General features: G+C 39.2%; 3 protein-coding genes across 4 annotated transcripts; 1 reads left to right on the top strand and 2 right to left on the bottom strand.

Moving 5' to 3' along the window:
* Positions 1-747: 747 nt before the first annotated feature.
* On the top strand, positions 748-6,629 carry LOC114458533 (four and a half LIM domains protein 2-like). The gene is given in 7 exon segments (XM_028440953.1): positions 748-894; positions 896-919; positions 921-941; positions 1,026-1,200; positions 2,439-2,608; positions 5,697-5,883; positions 5,972-6,629. Coding segments are annotated over 7 exon segments (840 nt in total). The 5' UTR covers positions 748-783; the 3' UTR covers positions 6,124-6,629.
* Positions 6,512-13,196, bottom strand: LOC114458534 (ashwin-like). Its single transcript, XM_028440954.1, has 4 exons — positions 11,734-13,196; positions 11,464-11,627; positions 8,827-9,067; positions 6,512-7,928 (listed from the first exon to the last, which is right to left on the bottom strand). The coding sequence occupies exons 1-4, from the start codon at positions 11,833-11,835 to the stop codon at positions 7,872-7,874; spliced, it is 564 nt and encodes a 187-aa protein (XP_028296755.1). The 5' UTR covers positions 11,836-13,196; the 3' UTR covers positions 6,512-7,871.
* A 2,211-nt stretch (positions 13,197-15,407) lies between these two features.
* Positions 15,408-22,214, bottom strand: LOC114458535 (high-affinity lysophosphatidic acid receptor-like). Of its 2 annotated transcripts, none has more exons than XM_028440955.1 (2): positions 22,079-22,214; positions 15,408-16,931 (listed from the first exon to the last, which is right to left on the bottom strand). In XM_028440955.1, exons 1-2 carry the CDS (start codon positions 22,113-22,115, stop codon positions 15,718-15,720), a joined length of 1,251 nt encoding a protein of 416 aa, XP_028296756.1. In that variant the 5' UTR covers positions 22,116-22,214; the 3' UTR covers positions 15,408-15,717. The 2 variants fall into 2 exon arrangements, with proteins under 2 accessions (XP_028296756.1, XP_028296757.1); XM_028440956.1 differs by having other exon boundaries at positions 22,082-22,214.
* Between the last annotated feature and the right edge of the window lie 212 nt (positions 22,215-22,426).

The following is a 22,426-nucleotide window of genomic DNA, read 5'->3' as shown; positions in this document are numbered from 1 at the left end:
GATTGGTGAGAAACATCTTAAAACCGAGTTTTAGGATTTCCTTCTATAATGTCTGAGTTCAAAATCTTTATTTTGAAGGGCACCTAATCGAAGGTGCTTCCCCAGACATTAACACACGTCAAGCCCGTTTGTTCTCCTGTATATTTTAGCTCTCCTGGTGAAGTATGTACTCCAATAAATATCCAGTAATATTCTTGGCTAATGGAGTCCAAGAGTATTTATTTTGGCAAAGGTTGGGTGGCAGAGAACTTACTAGACCGACCACAAGCAGCTGCAGATTGTAATAGTAGCGCAGTAAACCCACCCCCTCCATCCTTGGATACACGCACACACACACACACACACATGCAGTGTCGACCCTTAGTGGAATGAGGTGCTGACAGCTGGAGGTGAGGCGATAGATATGGGAGCGTACAGTGATTTGGTCTGCGCTGTGGTATGCGTAAGGGCAAAAGTTGACCATCTCTAAGCTGAGCAGGACTGATACCAACTATTAATACTCTCATCATCTGTCAACTTCGGGTCTTGGCACACAGAGGCAAAGGAAGAATGGCTGGGTGGGAGATGATGAAAGGATGAACATGAACCCTGGAAAAACTTTGTTACTTGAAAGCTTTCGATATTGGGCAAGATTATAGTATCAAATTGTATTTGACTAATTACTAGCAACACTCTACAAATAGAATTTGAGACACTATATAAACACTTCTGGGTATTAGGTGTAAAATTTCAACTTTTAAAATATGTTTTTTTTTCCCCTTTAGTCTCTCATAGGAGGTGAGAATGACTGAGCGCTATGACTGCCACTACTGCAAGGAATCCCTGTTTGGGAAGAAATATGTCCTCCGGGAGGAGAACCCATACTGTGTGAAATGTTACGAGAGCCTGTACTCCCAACACATGTGAGGAGTGCAAGAAGCCCCATCGGCTGCAACACCAGGGTAAGAACACTCCCCTCCCACAATCCACCAAGTGTCTCTGAAAAACCCCTTCCAGATTTGAGTCTCCAACTGCTGCCCTTACAGGATCTGTCCTACAAAGACCGCCACTGGCATGAGGACTGTTTCAAGTGCTTCCAGTGTAAGCGCTCCCTGGTGGACAAGCCCTTCTCCACTAAAGATGAGCAGCTCCTTTGCACCGAGTGCTACTCCAATGAGTACTCGTCTAAATGCCACCAGTGCAAAAAAACCATCATGCCAGGTGAACTATCCCCACATGACATAAAGTCCAAAGCTGTATCTCATCATAGAAACCCAAGACTACTCCAAGGAATTCATTCACTTATTAGTCGTTTTTTTTTTTTTTTTTTTTGTTTTTTTAGTTAATCAAAACATGAGAAACAAGTTAACAAAAACACAAGAGCAAAGGGAAATGCAATTAAGCAACAAACTTGTTATCATAAATTCTCAGCCTTAGGCTATTGTTTAAAACAAAGTTATTTCAACTTATGCATGATGTTTTGAGAAAAGAGCATTTACAGTCACTGGAGTCTATCTCAGCTCAGTCGGTGAACTCGGTAATGAAGTTGAAGAGTTGGAGAAGAGTTGGCGAACACAGCAACAGAAGAAACGGACAATCACAAGCAGTAATGATGCATAAATGTGCAGATATAGAGGATATATAGAATACTTGCAAATGTTTTTGGACTACATTCAAACCCAGAGAAAACACAGCCCAATTACACATTTTAGTGTGCAGTTTTAATGGGTAAGGAAATTAATAATTACATTTAAAAGATTTGATTACAGCTGATATCCGGAGTTTCTGAGAAATGTCTCGATGTCCCTCCCTAAACAACTTAACTTCCTCCCATTGCCTCTACCAATCTACCAGCCAGAAGCCACGCCTCAACTTTTCTGCACGCACATTGCGGAACATAACAATGTTGCATCGGGTCACATTGATATAGGTCTATGGGTCAGGTAAGAGCCAAAATCATATTTACCTATTTGCTGTTGTGACGCGTGGCCTTGATTCTGTGCACAGTTCTGCGTTCACTTTGATTGACAGTCTCAAAAACAGGAAGTCAAAGCCTATTGGCTGGGCGCACTCGGCAATTGTTTCCATTTGTATATGGGTCTATAGGACAAAGGCGGGACTTATATACATTAATGCATATGAATGACCACCGGCAGTAGACCATAGTAAAAGACTTGCTAGGTATTTTTTCAAATTTCAAAAGAATGATACATAAACATGGATTTCTCAGTAACTCCGGATGTCAGCTTTAAGTTTAAATTACATTTTTATATGGTACAGTCAGAGTTAAAGGATCAAAACTCCAGGATTGCAAAACTATTTTTGTAAAGCACATGGCACAACAACAAACAAAAGTTTCAAGAAACTTAATTTTCCCATTTAGTATATATTTATCGGGATTTGTTCAAATATGCTGCCTTATCTCTTAAACTCTCTACCTTCCCCATTTTTTCCTCAAGGCTCCAGGAAGATGGAGCACAAAGGTAACAGCTGGCACGAGACCTGCTTCACCTGCCACAGATGCCAACAGCCTATTGGCACCAAGAGCTTCATCCCAAAGGACAACAACAACTTCTGCGTGCCTTGCTACGAGAAGCAGTTTGCGATGCAGTGCGTGCACTGCAAGAAGGTGAGACATGGGGTTTCTATACTCTATCGTAGCCTCAAGGACTTTGGATGTAACAAAAATGATGAACTTGTTTAGATCAAGAGTTGATTGTTGCATGATAGGTAGATTTGGCAAAGGAAAACAAAATGAGAAATTAGGGCCTCAGGGTGTGACAGAACTCAAAGAGCGTATCAAAACCTTTCATTCTTCAAACCGAGATCTAAAATTTTAGATACAAGAGTGTGTGCTTTTTCCCCCTTCGTTTGGGTTGAGACATGATAATTTTATGGCCAACACTGTGTTAGCGTTGAATGCAACCTCAATAAAAAGGTCTACTGGGTTTCAACCAATGCTTAAGCAGGTGAGTGTTATTATGCAGTGCAGGGTTGTAATAAACCTACATCATTATGCTGTGAGAAAAGGCCTAAGGCCCATCGAAAAGTACCACATTACAAATCTTGTGCTTTCTACTGTTACAAGTGATACATACATACTGTAGTAGAAATGCAATACTAAGTAGAAAGCACTGATCCAAATCTATAGCAACACGACTACAGTGAGTCATCTGTATACAGTTTCTACTGCAATTACTTAGACAATCTTAATTCTAAAGACTATGGGTTTTACCCCTGACAAGTCTTTCTGATCCAGAAACTGATCTTGAGGTCAATGAGGTGAGATGGCTACTTTTATCAAGTTTTAAGGTCTTTACATTTTCTTCAAACTGCCTGTAACATATATTAGGGGTTGTTAATCTACCAAATTTCTTGATTTGGGGTAGGGCGAGGGCAGGGGTCTGTAACCTTTACTCTCAAAGGAGCCATTTTGCCTAATCTCGCCTGGATTAAAGTCCTTCTGGAGCCGAAAAAAATAACTCCTCAATGAAGACAATACAGTGTATTAAATTCTATACAGTTACAATAATATTGAATAATTTTATGAGTTAATGTTTTTGAAGAGCTACAAAAAATAACTTGAATTTGACATGATCATGTCAATCAACACATGCTAATTGCTCATTTCTTGCAACATATCAAGCATTCATATTAGGCCGGCATGTTGGCAGTTAAATAAATCTTTTCCCACACAAATAAAATCTTTATTTCTTCCAGAATAGTCTTTTTGTTAGTTTAGTTATCTTACCAGGGAATAAAATGGAAGGTTAGCCACAGGTGCAAGGGAAGTTGATGGTTTGTAGAGGTTGAAGTAGGAAAGTGACAGTTATTGCACAATGTGATTTATTATAGGTTAACCAGTTGTTTTATCATCATTTTATTTGAAGGTAATGTCATTAATCATCCATACCCTGTAAGAAATAACAATTCATTATTTTATTTTATTTTTTTAAGCTACAGGGAACCATTGTAAAAGAGTCAAAGAGCCACATTAGGCTCCAGACCCCTGGGCTAGGGATTAAAAACCAATGTTTGATTTTATTGATGATTATTGATCTTCCTTTGAACATTAGTCTGCTGATGAATGATTTGACTTCTCTTTTGAGTAACACCTCACAGCACCTGCAATACTGTATAACGTAACTGGGATATCCAAATTAGGAGGATTTGGAAAAACACAAATAATCTCTAGAATTTTTTACAGCCCGTAGACATACTTTTTAATACTAACTACTACTACTACTACAAAAAAGCTTACACTTGTTGTTAATGAGCTGTTTTGGGGACATACAGTAGGATATTATGAAGTGATCTCTGATTACATTAGGTTTGTTAGATGCTGCTGTTCAGAATCAGAATCAGAATCAGAATCAGCTTTATTGACCAGGTACAGTTTAGAACAATACGAGGAATTTGACTAGGTAGTTGCAGTGAGAGGAGACACATCAACACACCGGAGCAGCCATTTGCGGCGCCCACATATTTAGGTGAAAAAAGGGATCAATAACAGGAGGAGAGGAGGGGTGAGGGGAAAAAAAACTGCCAGTTTGAAACTGATTTCCCTAAACAGAGAAAGCAGTGTGAAACCAGGAAAAAAACCGCCTCTGCAAACATAAATGTAAGCATGACACAGTCAAACAACTCGAGACAAGGCATGTAGGAAGGGTTGGGTGGGAGGTTGGCTGGGGGAGGGGGTCAGGTGGGAAGAACAACAGGAGTCCAGCCGTTTGGGGACATGGGCGTGCTGCCAGTCGGCGCTGCAACCACGCCTCCATGCAGCTGTGGATGGGGAGGTGGGGAAAGATGGCCGACGAGGCATTTGAAGTTGAAGACCTGTAGCTGCGTTACTGATGACCAGATGACGTGTGGAAAAGTTCAGCATCAACAGTTCCAGGAGGAATGTAGGGAAGGAGCGGGGGGAGGGAGTGGGGGGTAAGAGCCGCCGTCTGCAGAAACTTCCTGGTGATAAGAGTTGAGACAACCTTGGCTTTAGCCTTGGCAGCTGGGGAGCCGAAAGGGAGATAAGCAATGTGATTTGATACAGGCTATGTTAATTTCCAATAGCCTTCTGTCCTGGGTCTCTCTGCTGTAATCCAATGAGTGGCCTAGTTTCCACTTCCAAGCCGGGTCTCGAACTTCTCCCAGTTGTTATCCATAACGCGTAGACGATCCAAAAGCAGCTCCTGCTTGCTTTTGATATCGATCAACACATGAGTCTGAGTGTTCAGAGCCCTGCTACATCCTTCAGAAATCACTGGCAGCTTTTCCAAAACAGTCGCCAGCGTAGTACGGACTTTTCGATAGATTAGGAAGCCACCAGTTCCGATCAGCAGCATGCCTACTATCATTATTCCAATCATGTAGATGTCCTCCACGTCTTCCACGGAAAGGATGGACAGACACACAACTCGCCACTTGTTCCAAGGGTCAAGTGTGTATCCAGCCGCAAACGTCCCGCTTGGACATGCGGGGTCACCACCCCTGGTTCTTTGCGTCGAAAAAATCTGATCGATAGCACTGAGAGACCAACTAATTAGTTCCATTATTCCGGTTTTGGATGAGTTGCAGAGAGAGGCTCTTGTTAGTTTCACAAGACCTGACAAAGCAGCAGCTAGGAGAGAGATAAGACGGAAGGGAGGGAGAAACAGAGAATGCGACTGACCTCGTCGAGAGAAGCAAGTGAGTGATTATACATCTTTGCTCTCATTGACCAGCCCATCACGACTGGTGGGGTGACCTACCGTGACCAGCCATGGCACAAAGACTGTTTCCTGTGCACCAGCTGCAAGCAACAGCTGTCCGGGCAGAGGTTCACCTCCAGAGATGACTTCGCCTACTGCCTCAACTGCTTCTGCAACCTCTATGCTAAGAAGTGTGCCTCGTGCACCACCCCCATCAGCGGTAACCATTGATTAGAGATCCCTCCAGATATTAAACAGCATGTTTTTCACAGCCATTATTGACTCAACGCAATGATTTTCACTCTAAGGTCTCGGAGGCAGCAAGTACATTTCCTTTGAGGAGCGCCAGTGGCATAACGACTGCTTCAACTGTAAGAAGTGCTCTGTGTCTCTGGTGGGACGTGGCTTCCTCACTGAGCGTGACGACATCCTGTGCCCTGAGTGTGGAAAAGACATCTGAAGTTCTGGATAAATCAGCCAGAGGAAGAAATCTTAACTAATATGATCAAAGAATAGAGAATAGCATCTCTACCCTCTAGTTACAACTTTAAAAAATGAAATATTAACTACTAACACTTGTTTAAACCTGGACAGGCATCCCACGCTTATTGTATTAATATACCAAAACTAATTCAGTAACTGTTGGCATGAATGTAAAAGCTATAGCTCCCATATGTTTGTGGTCAGATCCTTTACCTCCTGAATCCATTTTAAACTGTATTTGCCTGTTTTTTCAGTGTGATGGCAGTTACTGCTGTGTGCATTGAAATGTGTGTGATGTAAGTAGTTCATCGAATGTGTAGCAGTGCAATCACTAAATTCACTAAAACCACTATGTACACAATCAGGAACTTTAAAGATGTGGTTTTAATGACATGTTTTAGAAACATTTGAAAACGATGTTTGCTATGATTACTTTGAAACGATGCTTACAAAATATGATTAAAACATTACAAGAGATGCTGAGGATTTGGTTTTTTTCACACCCAAAAAGACGTGTTTGAACGTGTACCGAGTTTGCCTTTTATGTACCGAGTTTGCCTAAGAAAATCAACTCGTGGTTAAAAAAAAAAAGAATGTCCTGATTCTGTAGATTTATGTTGAATTGTCCACATTAAAGGTGCAGTCTGCAACTCTTAAAAGTGACTTTTTGTTATATTTGCTACAGCTGTCACTGTGTAATAGGTTGAATTATATCAAATATGAATTATTCATAAGGTTTTGTGTATATTTTATTAGAAATCATAATATGAGACAAAAGGTCCAGTTAATGTTAAGGATTCGTCTACTCTCTGCTCTACAACTGTCGATCACATTAAAACATATCCAAACTTTATTCCGTTTTCTTTCACGCATTTCCCTCACCGCCACAGCGCATACCCTGAATAATGCTTTTCTTTCACTCCTGTTTCTTTCCACTTCCTGTTGGATGGGCAGTCAGCACACTCTGGTGTCTATAGCTCCTCCTCACACGTGTGGCTGAAAAACTAAAACAAATCAGCTCTCAATTAGGAGCAGACTACTGTCAGCCATTTCAAACCTGTAATTTTCCAGTTGTTAACCAGCATTTCAAACCACCATGTTTGCATTCAACACTCTGGACTTATGATTACATTAACCCATTAATTTTTAAAAAAAACATCACATTTACTGGTGCTAGTATTGTACATTACTTTTGCAGTTCATCATATTGTGGTTATTTTAACTTTTACACCATACAGCCACCCGAAGCTTTTTCTATGTTGTATGTAGTAATTCTGTAATAACTCCTCTCATCTTTTAATCAAAAATGAAAATTTCCACACAACACAGTTCCAGTTAAAAAATACAAACTTATATCACACTTCCTTCATTAAATGTCCAAATCTGGATACATTTCTTTAAAACATCCAGGAGGTAGAACTTGGGGCTGGTGTAACTCTGTTGCTGCAAAGACAGAATTCTGGGCTTCCGTCCTTGTTTTTGATGATAAGGACACTCGAGGTGGTGAAAAGAGGCGACTCCAGATCAAAAACAAAAAACACTTCTGGGTGTCCCTCGTTTGTGCTGGCACCGAGTCAAACATTTAAAAAACGTGAGGTTTCTACCTCTTTTTTGAACCGTATGGCAGCGTAGATGTCAGAAATCATGAGATCAGGCTTTAGGTTTGCAGCAGTCGGACCCTAGAATGTGACTTTCATGGAGGCCTGCATGGTGGCAGTTTGAAGGTCAGGGCCATGTCACATGCTGGATCTTTTTTTTCACCTCTGAAGACTTCAGGGATGTCTGGACATTTGGAGAATGGGAAGATAAAACAGTAGGGGACACAATGTAGGAGCTTTATAACAGTTTCAGATTAAACTTGAACAAACATTGTATCTAACACCTCTTAGATCAGGGGTGTCAAACTCGTTTTAGTTCAGGGGCCAAATACAGACCAGTTTGATCATAAGAGGGCCCCAGATCTTAGGTGGGGGGAAAAGAACAATTATAACTAGAGGTGTCCCGATCCGATACTGATATCGGTTATCAGTGCGATATCAGCCAGAATACGAACATCGGAATTTAGCAGACTGCATCTAAACTCTCTTGTTCTAAAATGTTAATTATATGTAATCCATTGGTTTATAATCAATGGGTCTGTTTTTCAAATAATCAAGCCTTTTCTAACATTCCACACTACAAAATAAGTAATAAAAGTATGTATGATTCGTGCTGTTATCGTATCGGGTTGATATCGGTATCGACCAATACTCAAGGCTGCAATATCGGTATCATATCGAAAGTGGAAAAGTTGTATTGGGACATCCCTAATTATAACATCAATGGGCCTGAGTTTTCAATATCAGTTCAATTTACTTAAAAAGTTACTGATTTTGTTACTAATTTTTGAAGAAATTTTGTGCAATTGTGAGAAATTGCAAGATTTGTTGACAAATTTAGTTCTTTCCACAATCGGAAAAATGCAAGCCCCTAAAAATATAGTGGCGTTTCATTAAATCAGTGAATTTGATATATTATTTGGTAATGTACACAATAATTCATGTTTTCTCTGTCATTTTTAATTAATGGATGTTCTAAAGGGCCGGATTTGGCCCCCAGGCCTTGAGTTTGACACACGAGTCTTAGATCATCCATTTGTACTCTTAACATGAGAACAATCATATTTATTCTAAGAACCTACCGAGGAGTTGGCCTCTCGTTTCAGGTTCGTCTTGTCCGTGCTGTATTGATCAAATGAAGATGGAGAAGAAGAAGATGTGTTGCTTGATAGCTTGCGGATGGGGTTGGACAGATTTGCTGCTGGAGGAGGTTTCAGTCTGTTGGTGTTTACGTCTGGTTTCTTCACTTTTACAGGACAGGAGTGAGACGAGCTCCCGTCAAACACAATCAGTGGCCTTTTCCTACTCTGATCATTATTGGAGCTAGTAGTGGCAAAAGAACACAAAGAAGACATTTCAGCATTAAATAGTTACTGTAATAACTACGGACATGACAGTATGCAAGTTCAGTATCAATGGCTCCAATATGCAAATATATCAAAGTGACAAAACATCAGGCAGAAAATCCTAAATCTATGGGTCTGGTTGGGATGTAAACCGGAAGTGAGGTTTACGCTCAGGTTAGGGCTGGGCTGTATGACCAAAAATGCATATCACGATATTTTTCAAAATTCTAACGGTTTCACGGTATATGATGGTATTTCTATTTTTTTTTTCATGCATATTCAGGTGTTCACAGCATTTTCTACTGGTTGAGAGTAGGGCTGCCACTAACGACTATTTTAATAGTCGACAAGTCATTGATTATTGAAGAATTGTAGAATTATTTGTTCTATGTTGCTACAATCTTTTAAATTTGGCTTGGGTCAAATTACAACAAATAAAAACAATAAATAAATAAAACAATTCCCAACTTAAAGTGGAAACAGGTTCCTTACAAACACAAAAGAAATTGAATACATCATCACTAGAATCTGCTTCGGTAATAAAATTTACACATTAAAAAATGTTTGTGCATATGGGTCACCCCATTAATGTTATTGTATATAATTTATTTATTTCCTCATTTATAATGAAATTATATTGTTTTAATTAGGGCTGGGCCAAAAAAAAAGAATTTGTAGATAAAAATGATTTTTATTTTGCAAATTTGAGTTAAAAAATAAATAAAAAAAATAAATATATATATTATTTTTTTTCTCACCACAGTTTTTTTTTTTGGACTTTTTCACGTTCCGTCCTAGTGGGTTACCGTAGCGTGATGATTTGACAATATATCTGATGTCGGCAGTCATTTTTAAGTGCAGAAAAAAAAAAAAAAAATCAAATCGAAACTCAAATTTTTCTTTTAAAAAACCGCAAAGCCCTAACCGGTATATTAAAAATTCATATGATAACGAAAATATACACCTGTATTCGGTCACACTAGCTCAGGTCATGGGGCAGCTTGGTGAAAACAAACACACGTGCTTCTGTCATCTGTCAAAAGTCATCTGCTCCTTTCAGTCAGCGAGATGCTCAAAGCTACAGGACTTTAATGTTGACCTTTCGTGATCGTAAATTAGCAATAAATGATGGATCAATAATCTGAAGGTTCGTTTTCACCGAGCTGTCACCGTCATGATCCGGTAGTGATGTCACGCCAACCAGCCCCGTACCGATGAACAATAATACATGCATGCTTATCATAAAAACTGTTTGGCTACTGCCAGTGCCTAGGAAATACTTTGTAACCAATAAGATTCGAGAGGTATGCCTGAAACTTTTACATCAATGTTACCCTGAAAACAGTATTATTTCAAAATTTCACCCCAAACATAGATCCTCTGTGCATTTTTTTTTGTCATAACGCTGAACAATAAATTACCCATGTGGTTTGGGACTGCTCATATACTCAAATATTCTGGAATGACATGTTTGTTTGTGAATGGATATGGACATACATTTTGATACAAAACATATAACTTTTGGTAATTATGAAAAAAACATGCCTCCAATAAAGTCCTTTGTTATAAACCTGATCTTACTATTGGCAAAAAATCATACATAGCTTCAAATTCTCCAACCAAAGACCTACATTTATAAGTAAGTAAAATGTATTTATAAAGGGGTTTTCACAGACCATGGTCACAAAGTGCTTCACATTTTACAGTTTAAAACAATAACAGTACATATACCAGTACAGTGCAATGTCGGTAGCATGCACGAAATAAAAGGGTACATAGTATTAGAATCACTTTTATCCTCATACATAATCCTTTTAAAGCGCTGCACCAACTCTAAAGCTGTGGAGATCAAAAAATGTCTATTGAATTTGAACTGTAATTGTAAATTGAATATAGAATTATTTTCTCTCTCTCTCTCTCTAATTTATTTGTATACTTGTGTGTAAATGACTGATGTTGAACGCTGACGTTTGTATGTGTACATAACTCAAGCATCTTACTTTGTTAATGTCACGTTTTGTAAATTTCATCAATAAAAAAATAAAAAATAAAAAATAAAAAAAATCAATCAATCAATTGCCAACCTAAAAACATCAACAACACAAAAAAAAAATCCGCAAAACGATAATACATTTATTTCTCGAGCACTTCTCCTAATCAAAGGTACAAAGTGTTTATAAAAGTACAAAATCGGGTCACAGTAGCAAGGTCCTGATAATGTGTATCTAACAGGAGAACTTATAAAATGGTTAAAGACGTTGTTTTTATTTGACAAGGTTTTACCATATCTGCCATTACTGTACGCATCCGGTAACGCAACCGAAAGTAGGTCCACGGATAACCCAGACATGGGATTAAGCAAAACACCGGTACCTGTCTGTACGGTATCCGCCGGTGTGCAGCCTTCCCCGGCTCCGTTCCATCTTCCTTCCCCAGCGGCTGTCGGGCAGAGCCCGCTGCGGCAGCGGGACGACGTGCCGGAGGAAGAGCTCCGTGAGCCGGTCTCTGCTCCCGCAGCCCCCGGTGGAGACGTTTCTCTGTGGCGGAAATACAATAATATCTGCTGTACATCAGCTTGATGATGAATGTTGATTTAAAAAATAAAATAAAATAACAACCGTTGTGGTTTATGCACAAACTAACCTCGGTTAAAACGAGCTGGAGGAAGTCCTGAGACAAGAGTTCTGGATGTAGTAAGAAATCTACATCTGAGCTGCTCTGGGCCTTCGTGTTGTGGTCCGCCATGTTTAACACTACTTCTTCTGGACTGTATGTGGCAGAATTCACCTACAGAAAGACCTACACCGCCCCCTTTGGTTTAAATTATACATGTTTCTTATGAAAAATTTATTATAATTCAAATCCTTAACCATGTAACAGTATATTTGCTAGATTATAAAACAAAGAATGGTTACATGTAATGAATCCAACTTTAAATAAAATTACAACCAATTTCATTTCGGAGCACTCAGAGAAACAGTTTAAACCCCTTTATTAAATAATAACTTTTAAAAAGTGAACAAATAACTGACTACAGCTTTAAAAAAGATAAAGATAAAGATTAAAAGCGTCAAATCCACTATGAAATAAGATCAGCCCAGTTGTCATCAATCCCTGTAATTGTGTGTTCCAATAGTTTGGGGGCTTCCAGTCCATACTGAGTCCAGATGTTCCAATTCACTCTTTCCTGGATTTCTGTCATTTAGATGGTTGTTGGTTCTTGTTCAGGGAGGATGCTGTAGTCTGCTTTTAGGTCTGCTTCCTTCTCTCATATGCCTTTCCAGTATTTTTCTATCTCTACTTGTTGTTTATACCCTGCCATTGAGAGAACACTTTGGCCGATAGAGTGTAAAACATCCTGGCCGCCACTTCTTTGGTGTACTTCTTCACTTGCATGGAAGGAGCACATTGATGTCCATTCTTCTGATGTTCTGTTCCCATCTCTAATGTGGATTAGCTTGTTGGTCTAAGTAATGGTGTCCGTCGTGATTGTACTCAGGGCAGCATTCACGTCTTCTAATCTAGAAGATCTTCTGATGGTACATGAGAACTCATCCTAAGTAGTTTCCAGGGGGACCAGGATTCCAATGTTCTTTGTTTTCATGATCTTCCTTCTCAGAAGCTCTTTATTTGAGGCTGTTGGTATCGGGGGCTTGGAACTAAATTTCTGAACTTGGGGGAGATGATGACATTGTAGCATTGTTGTCACTTTGTTTGTGGATTTTGATGTTTCCAAAGGTTCCACGTTCTCTGCATGTATCTCCTCTCTCTGGGATCACCGTCCATGTATGGTATTGTTAAAGGAACCCATTTGCTATCAGGTTGTCCTGGTTCCCCAATGTCTGGCGAGGACCTTCTCTACTATGGCAACATCAGAACTGGTATGACTCTGACATTATTGGTATCACTCATACCAATAATGTCACAAAAGTCACAAATGTCACAAAAGGACCCCAGTCCTTTTGTGACAGTCCAAGCTCTACCACTGTACATATATATACACACACAAAGTATGTCTGCTTCAATTAACCTTTGCACACAGCTAAAGAAGAAACCAATTCAATGACACATTCGTTTAGTTTCATTTTTCATGACATGACATTTGTTTTACCATTCATTTTTAACATTTGACAAACATGACAAACATCAAATTTGATCAAATATATTGCGTCTTTGAAAATGTCAGGACATCACTCACCATCAAAACTATATACTTTTTAAAATCCATCACTGACAACCACATCTCAGAACTTCAGACACAAAACCAAGACTGAACATATTGAAATATAGGACACAGTATATGAAACAAAGTTATGTTAGGAAATGGTATGAATCTAAAATCGGTGGCAGTGTTCCGTGTTGGCTAATTTATTGATGTAAATATACCTTCAGAATACAGTTTAGAGTCAGGCCCTCAATGGTTTAAGGTCAGAATACCAACTTGTGATGGTATTTAGGGCGATCTTAAAGGTGTTTTCTGTGTTTTATTTAGACACATAAGCCTTTTAAACAAAAACAAACATTATAGATTGTTTCCTACGCCATAAAAAGGCAGGAAATTATATTTCTACTCAAAAACATTAATGCTGCCTTTCTATGAATTAGATTTCCCCCCACAGTACTAAGGCACCTTCTATCATACATTTATTTCCCAGTACACCAACATATATGGGGTTGGGGAGGTGGGATCAAAACTCGGCCAATGATGGCCAGACCTGGAGCATGGCATTTAAAGCACTGCTTTATTTCAACAGAAAATTGGATACAGGTGTTGCCATGGCAACATATTTCAACAGTGCACCTCAAACAAGTGGTTCTGATATGAAATAGATGGTGGTTTGATAGAGGTTGAAGGTGTACCATCACCAAAATTCAACAAAAAGTGTTTACATGCACAGTTAACTGTTCACATGCGCTACGAGTGAAAGTGTCCGTCGGTAGACATGTTCTTTTTTTAACGTGTGCACTGCACATGAGGAGCTTGTTTTGGAAATGAAAGCTGTAAACACTGTGAATGTCTGAAGAACATTAACACCCTCTCAACTGCTACTTATAACAGCTTACAGTATTAATAAGTAAAAAGTAATGTTTGAATTTATATGCCCACCCTTAAGTATCTTTTTCTCTCGTTTTATATTTGATTTTTTAAACATTGGCCACCTGAATAATAATAATGTCGGTTCTGGCACTTTCTGAAACACCCAACAGCACACAAAATACACACATGATTTGATACACTTTCAGCAGGTTTGGATGTAATTTCCTTGAAAAAAAAAAACCGTTTTTTTTTACATTTTTCAAATGTTATTGTGAATAAATATGGAGAGAGAATGCTGAAACTTGACTTTATGACAGTAGTCCATGTCAAATTGAGTCTTTTCAATAATAATAATAATAATAATAATAATTTACAGAATTAAGGGATTATTCTTTCACTCCACACTTAGTGGTGGTAAACTACTATTGTAGCCACAGCTGCCCCGGGGCAGACTGACGGAGGCGAGGCTGCCAAAGTGCGGCATCAGCCCCTCCGTCCACCACCAACACTCACTCACACACGACATTCATATTCATATTGACTTCTCAGTGGTCTCTAGGGATGTAACGATTCACTCAACTCCCGATACGACTCGATTCACGATACTGGCTTCACGATACGATTATCTCACAATTTATTTTACAAAATGAGACTGTTGGCAAATGATGATTGAAAAATATACTTGTATTTTTCATTGTCAAAAGAATCCCTTGATAAACTATTCAAAACAATGCAATTTAACTAAAAATAAATCTTGAATGAAAGAAATAAAGCAATAATACAAATGAAGAAGAAGCCTATTAATTTGAATTCTGGTTCTAAAGTAAACAATTCAAAACTACATAATAGTTATCTTTTCTTTTTAAAAGTGCAACTGAAAATGTATTTTGTGCCGTAACAATTGGACAAAACCAGTCTGCACTGTATTTACGTCAGATATTTGTTTGGACCAGCAGATGGTGCTGGTAACCCAGTGTTCAGTTGGGATGCAGCTATTCTATGCAGTGAAGAAGAGATGCTATGCTAGCAGACAGAGCTAATAGAAAAACGGGACTTTTACAGATATTCACGTAATATTACAGATATTCTTTCGGTACTACAGGGGTAAGGAATCATTTATGAAAATGTTTAAGAGTATAAGGGGGCCAGAAAGAGAGTAGTAGCAGATTCCGCCCGCCGCCTCAGCATTTGGACAAGAGAAGGATAAATATATAAATATATATTTAAAAAAAAGTACTGTGATTCAATTTTCAGAAAATCGATAGCTATGAATCGATTTTTAACTGCCTCACGATTAATCGTTACATCCCAAGTGGTCTCCCATCCACCTACTAACGAGGCCCAGACCTGCTTAGCTTCCGAGATCTGACGGAACCGGCAATTACAGGCTGGTATGGCCATGACAGACCATAAATGTGTACCATCCATCAGTCAGTTTAAATAGTCTTAAATTATTGATTAATTATGTGGTTAAAAGTTCACCCTGGTGGTATCTGGTGATAACGCTTAACATCTGATTGATCTATAGGTCATCATGGGTTCAGATTGCTTTAGTAGCAGCCTCATAGACCAAGCTGGTGTTTCATGGGTCAGACTGCTGACTGAGTCTCACTGCATACATAGATGTTGCTGGGTCTCACTCTCCTGTGGTTCCTGCCGTGTACCCTGGGACAGAGCCTGCAGCTCTTGGGGATGAACTCCTGACAGGCCTCCCTGAACTTCCGTATTCTCCAGCAGTAGATGATGGGGTTGAAGACTGTCTTCAGGTAGCTCAGCCACAGAGCTCCAATGCTGATCGGATAGAAGACGGAGCTGTAGTAGAACTGCCGACTGAACACGGCCATCAGACTGACCACCGTGTGTGGCAGCCAGCACACTGTAAACCCAACGAAGAGGATGAGGATGGTGGTGAAGGCTCTGGTTTTAAAGCTCATGTCCACTTTGACCTGAGGCAGCCTCTGTCGCCCTGTGAGTCTCATTTTGCTGACCTGATTGAGGGCTGGCAGGCAGGAGTGCTCGCTGGTGTGGTTGTGGATGCGGAGGGTGTTGCGTCGCACTGTGTTCAGGATGCACATGTAGGAATACAACATGACAGCAAATGGTACAAAAAACACTGCCACGGCCAACAGCACTGTGTATCCACGATCTGCAAGAGATTCACTGTAGCCCAACACACACTGGGGGCCCCAGGTACCCCCGATACCTGCTGCACCTGTCCTCCACCCAACCACAGACGGCAGGGACACACACAAGCTCAACAACCAAGAACCTGCGATCAACACTTTGGCTCTGTGTGGGGTGAGCTTGTCCTGCCACTGCACGATGATAAGGAACCGGTCCACGCTGATGATGAGCAGGATGGAGACCCCCTCCAAGACAAAGAACCAGTAGAGCATAATAGAGGCCCGACAGATCCCGCTCCCAAAGCTCCAGTCAGCTGTGGCCACTGTGACAGCAGTGAAAGGCATGCAGAGCAGGGAGAGCATGATGTCAGAAAAGGCCAGAGTGGCAAGGAGGAGATTAATTGCAGAGCGCATGGCAGGGTTTTGGTAAACAATCAAGCAGACAATTGCGTTTCCGAGAAAGCCGATGGTAATCATGAAGATCATTATGGCCGCCAGAGTCACACGTAAAGTCACTGATATGTGAGGAGGTTCAGCTTCTGGTTGGAAGCTCCCCATTGGTTCCTCTGCATCATCCGGCTGCATGAAGGCACAGTCCTCCAGCAGGCTTTCATTACAAAAAGCCATAGCAGTTGTTCTTAAAGCAACATCAGCATCAGGCTGCTCATCCATAGAAATACCTACAACACAAAAGACAAAGATATCCCCACAATGAAGATCAGTGTCAACTATTTAAAATAATTTCATTAAAAAAAGACATTGCAGAAATTACATTTGCTGAAAATTATTAGATGTATAATTTATTTTATGATAATGATCAAAACACATAAGAGATAACATCCAGAAAGCAGCTACAACAATACCTCATATATCATCTTAAGCAAATACCGGACGTAGTTCTGGTTCAAAAGCCTTAGCTATTAGCTTTTAATAGCCATTAGGGGACAGAAGTCTTCTCCAGTGATCATGCAAAAGATAATGCGAGGCTAACAGTAATTGTACTTTAAAAGCCATAAGATTATGACCTGCCCACTATTATGTTGATTCTTCCTTTTATGTGCAAAAACTGTCCAGAACCAATGAGGTAAGCACATCCTTTAAGATGGATTATTTTGGTCTTTAATGTTAGGAAATTGGGCCACTATTAAGCGTGTGACCGACAAATCCAATAGATCTTTTGCCAGATAGGGAATGTCAAGGCTAATTTTAGAATACTTTAATCACCACTGTTTTCTATTTGTTTGTTTGGCTGTTAGCAGCACAAAATATAGACCTTATACAATGGAAGATCCATTACATTTTGTAGGAGATCTAGGTCAACTGACTGATTCTGAATCAGTATCAAAAATCAAAAAATCCCAATCTCTCCTCATTGGCAAATTTTTGAAAATTTGTATCGTAATTGACTGAACCCTTATGACTCTGTTTTGTTAGGTCGGTTCCTCAATTACTACACACAGGTTCATCCAGATCAGATCCAGATTGTGCATTTAATGAGGATAGAAATATCTTCCAAGCCTTTCAAATTTAAATGATAATGGCAGTATAATCAGGATCACTGATCTAAACTGGCAATATTGGCACTGGGTGGAGGTTTGCACTCTGACAGCTCATGCTTTATATATTTTACCTTTATTTCATTTTGTTTTGTTTTCTGTCATTTTGATTTTGTATACTTTCAATTTTGATTACACTGTTTTTGCTCACATACCATGACTAAAATGTTGTTAAGAAATAAATAAATAAATATATATTCTATGTTCTAGTTATTTATTGCAATTCAAGTCGTGCAAGTCCAATGAACAGCTTGAAATGCTACAAAGGTAAGTACTGAACAGTAAGAGGTTAAAAAAAGTGTTTACCCAAAACTGAAAAATAATGTGCATTTCAGAGTTATACAAATAGGCCTTTTTCAGGGAACACAAAGTGGGTTAACAATTTAAAGCTGTTCTGCAGCAATGAAGGTTGATTCAGCCTTGAAAGCTGGTGCTAAAATGATATATATAGGGTGCTGCTGCTGTCAGGAAATTATCTTCAAAAAGAAAAAAGGTACACATGGTTTCTAACACTGCCCAAACAAGTGGCACGTGTCAAAGAACACAACATAAAAGACAGCGTTAGTACTCAATGTACCCGGAGCAGAACATTGCACAGTCACTCTAGTCTATCCTAAGTCTAGTCCTATCCTAGTCTAGCCTGTTTTCAATAGTAAATCTTTAATTTTCTCATCATCTGTGTGATATCAAGATTTATCCTGCTTCTTTATTCATTAATGTTTTAGTTTCAGGCCTCAGTGTTTTAATTCCTGCACATTTGTATTTTCTCCTCCTTTAGTGTGTGTGTGTGTGTGTGTGTACCAGAGCCATTTCTAGCTTTAATGCTTTGTCAAGAAAGACTATTTTATTGATAGGTAGCAAAATAAATAACAATAAGACAGTATCATTGAATAGCCAAAAGAGTCCAGCAATTCCTTGATCTATTAGACACTGCACAATCTGAAACGCAACATTGAAGGTTACATTGAAAACGTGTTGTCCAACGGGCTCAGTGGGTTGATGATTAACAGGAGATCGGTAATGTTTCACACATGAATACGAACGCACACATTTGCACATCAGTCAGTGTGTGAGCTCAACTGGAATCCCCTTACACGTCCGATCATCAGACGGTGACGCAACACAACAAAAACATACGGGCCTGACATTGTTTTCATCTAATGCTTGGGTGTTTGCTCAAGTGGTAATTGTGTGATGATGATGATGATGATGATGATGATGATGATGATGATGATGATGATGTCATTGTTGCAGCAAAATAACCCAAAGTGCTGCCCGTACCATCTGCAATCGTATTGGATCAATAATAGGAGAAGTGCTAAACTCTGTTTGCAGACACACAGAAGGTGACATTTAAAGGGCCAGGAGTCCTGAGTCACTGCCATCAGAGAACTCTGTCTAAGAAACAGAGTATCACACTAAAGAGAGCAGGTATGTGTGTTTAAGCAATGTCCTCAGAGATGGACGCACACAAAACCTCCAGTGAGCATAACTCTGCTCTTGCCTTCCTTAATCTATCCACAAACATATTTCAGCTCATGGGCTACATACGGCCAACTGGGATCTGATTTGGATTGGACTGGAAAAATCCTGGAATTTGTTTTCAAAGCAAAAAGCACTTCAAGAGTTCAGAGTTCATTGGGCATTAGTTACAATGTTTCCAGATGTAATCCACCTAATGTGAATCACTTAAAACTTCCAAATGTTAAGCATTCCATTGCAGATGTTTGGATTTGAACTTTATGGTAATTTACTGAATAATTAATGTTTTCAATGAAGCTCTGGTGGACCAGATTTGGTCAGTAGATCTTGAGTTTGACATGTTATTGCACATTAGTTCATGCTGGTGACCTACTGTATATATGCCACACATATACATCCATCAATTTGATTGGGTCTACAGCCACACATGTAACAACATTATGTGGAGGAACAAATGACAAGACCTACAGCACAACGTCTTTACTATTTTTATGCAAATTTGAATAAAAACCTTTCACTGTTTCTTCATCTACTTCCAGGACAAATTATTCACTGCTGTATATCCGAAATAATAGATGCTAATCACATTAGGTTGTAACATAGGTTTTATGATAGCTCTGATTGAATCTTTTTAACAAAACAGATAAAAGAGGAGGAATGCTTTTCAGTGTCCGTATCTACATTCTGGCACAAAACACCTCTTACAAGACGCTGCACTATGTTGCTGCCTGTAGTCATGACAACAAGGTCACCTATGGCAACGAGCATTCCTACTCTCATCACATGCACAAGTATGACTACAGTATTTATCCACATCCTAGTATTAACTCCAAAGCCTTAAATATTAGAGATTCCAAGACATTTTGACAAAGTCAAATTATAGTAATTTGGTTTTCCTTCATTTTGTTGATGTATTGCTTTTGTTTTATAAAAAAAAATGCTAAAATATTGCATTAAAATAGAAACTGCTTTGAATAATATTTGATTTTTGTATACATTATTTGAGTAAACAAACAAAAGGAAAAATGCTGTGTTACGAGCAAATATGATTCTCTCTCTTTTTTTTAAAGTAAGAAAGATGATTAAGATGTGCAAAAACATTTGATGTCACAGGTCATTGTGGGAAGACCAGCAACAAGACACAAGGGGTTTATACTGCATCAGCAGGGACTTTATCAGATAGCTTTATAATACAAACTGTGGTTTCAAAGTGTGCAGTTTAACCTTTTTATTGACTGTGGTAGGAGGTAGCTTATTCTGGAGAGCTGAGGTTTGATAGCTAGGTTAACATCTGGTCAGGGCTTATAATAGTGGTGTCTATGCTGATAAATACAGGAGGACATTCATTCACATAAGTAATGCCGTCACGTAGGCCTCGGATAAAAAAAATTAGTCAAAGCCTACAACAGTGTATTACACATTCTCTCCACCAGAGAGTAATGTAATAATCTTAGAGGTAGTGTCGGCGATTTTCAAAAACTAGCATGATTTTGAATGTAGCTTCCCTGATGGCTCCGCCTTTACCCCCCTCCCCCCTCCCCCCTGTGCTCTGTCTCACTCACATGCACGCGCACAGCTGCTGCAGAAGAGGAGCTCAGCTCATCGCTTGTATTGTGTAGAAACTACGTTATACATGTTAAAAAACGTGATCAAAAACTCTGTTTTAACTCTGTCAGCGATGACGCGCTTTCAGTGTGAGCTCGTGCATGCGAGGGGCCGAGAACGAGCAGGGAGACGTGATTGGTTAAAAAAACGGTTTGTTTTTTTCCATTGGTCGAAGTTATTACAGATTTACATCTGCTACAGATGATGGATTTTCTTCGTTCTTTTTTCAGAGCACATAAGATCTTAATTTCTGTCAGGACATCCAAAGACATTTTCAACCAAAAACTTAAGAAGTGTATCTGGAGGAAATCGCCCACCCTAGCTTTAAATATAGAGAGGCACTGCCTAATGGTAGCATTAACAATAATTTGTGCTGACTGTAAAAAGGGGCATTTTGTTCCCAAAGGTTACAGCTGATTAACAGGATAAATAAAAATTATGCTCATTTCTTACCTAAATACCTAAGGCACTGAAGACTTAGGGCTTGGGCCCTAATATGTGGATTTTGCATGTTCTCCACATGAGTAATGTATGTAATTACTGATTATTACTATATCCCAATTGGTATCAAATATACTAACATGATTAATGCCCATGAATCTTACATTTGTTTTTGCTTTATCCTACTGCTTAGGGCTGGGCAATATAGATATATAGAGTTTTCTATTTTGGCGATATAGAAAATGACAATATCGCCTATGTCAAAATATATCTTTTTTTTTTTTTTTTTACTTGTTTTTATTTATACAATCACACATTACAAATCACATCATACAAGTATTTGATATTATTCATAGAGTGCAGTCACACAGTGTCCTTCTTGACATTTTTAACATCTTTCTGAGATATTTTTTATAGCTTATTTTGTATTCAATTATGAAATACTCATTTTAGGAGTCGATGCTTTTGTAACTTCTTAGATCTTTCCCTAAACAAGCCACACTACAGAGCTCACTCACACATGCTGTCTGTTAGAGGAGAAAAAGACTAGTGGCATTTTTAGGGAGTCAAAAATATTTGTGACGTGTTAAAAATTGATCATCATCCCATCCTTAGTTATTTATGTAAACATCTGTTATGTGTGCGTGCGTGCGCGCACATGCACACACACGCACACACCTGTTTTTTTTTTTTTTTTCTTATACATTGTCCATCAATGATAGCGACATCCAGAAAAACCTCACCACCATTATCGAAGACATCAGTGGGTTGTGCATCCATCAGGTCGTGTCATGATTTCGTCCTGTCTGCTCCATTATTCCCACTTTGAAGGATTCCCAGCCGCGCTGATCGCCATCGTTCCTCCTGCACAGAAGATGCTTCAGCAGAGCAGCAGCAGCTCCGTGTCTTAAAGGAACAGGCACACAGCACATCAAAGCAGAGAGAACTGCATGGAAACCTCACATGTGCATGTGAACTGCTCCAGAAGTGCTTTCCAGTTTCTACTGATAGGAATCCGACATAAGAGAGTAAAAGATGTAAAAGATGATAACAACAACAATGGTGCAAAATCCAAAAGCAATGCAAAACAG

The sequence above is a fragment of the Gouania willdenowi genome, unplaced genomic scaffold (assembly GCF_900634775.1).
Source record: "Gouania willdenowi unplaced genomic scaffold, fGouWil2.1 scaffold_121_arrow_ctg1, whole genome shotgun sequence".
Classification (NCBI taxonomy): Eukaryota; Metazoa; Chordata; class Actinopteri; order Blenniiformes; family Gobiesocidae; genus Gouania; species Gouania willdenowi.
Note: the sequence above shows the minus strand (reverse complement) of the source record. Positions and strands in the feature narration are given on the sequence as shown.

Excerpts from the sequence above, each read along its gene's own strand:
- LOC114458534 (XM_028440954.1), bottom strand. The coding sequence starts at position 11,835 with ATGGCGGACCACAACACGAAGGCCCAGAGCAGCTCAGATGTAGATTTC. Across the intron at positions 11,628-11,733 it reads TCCAGCTCGTTTTAACCGAG|AGAAACGTCTCCACCGGGGG; the intron begins GTTAGTTTGTGC and ends TTTCCGCCACAG. Across the intron at positions 7,929-8,826 it reads AACGAGAGGCCAACTCCTCG|ACATCCCTGAAGTCTTCAGA; the intron begins GTAGGTTCTTAG and ends CCAAATGTCCAG.
- LOC114458535 (XM_028440955.1), bottom strand. The coding sequence starts at position 22,115 with ATGGATGCACAACCCACTGATGTCTTCGATAATGGTG. Across the intron at positions 16,932-22,078 it reads TGATGTCTTCGATAATGGTG|GTATTTCTATGGATGAGCAG; the intron begins GTGAGGTTTTTC and ends TTTGTGTTGTAG.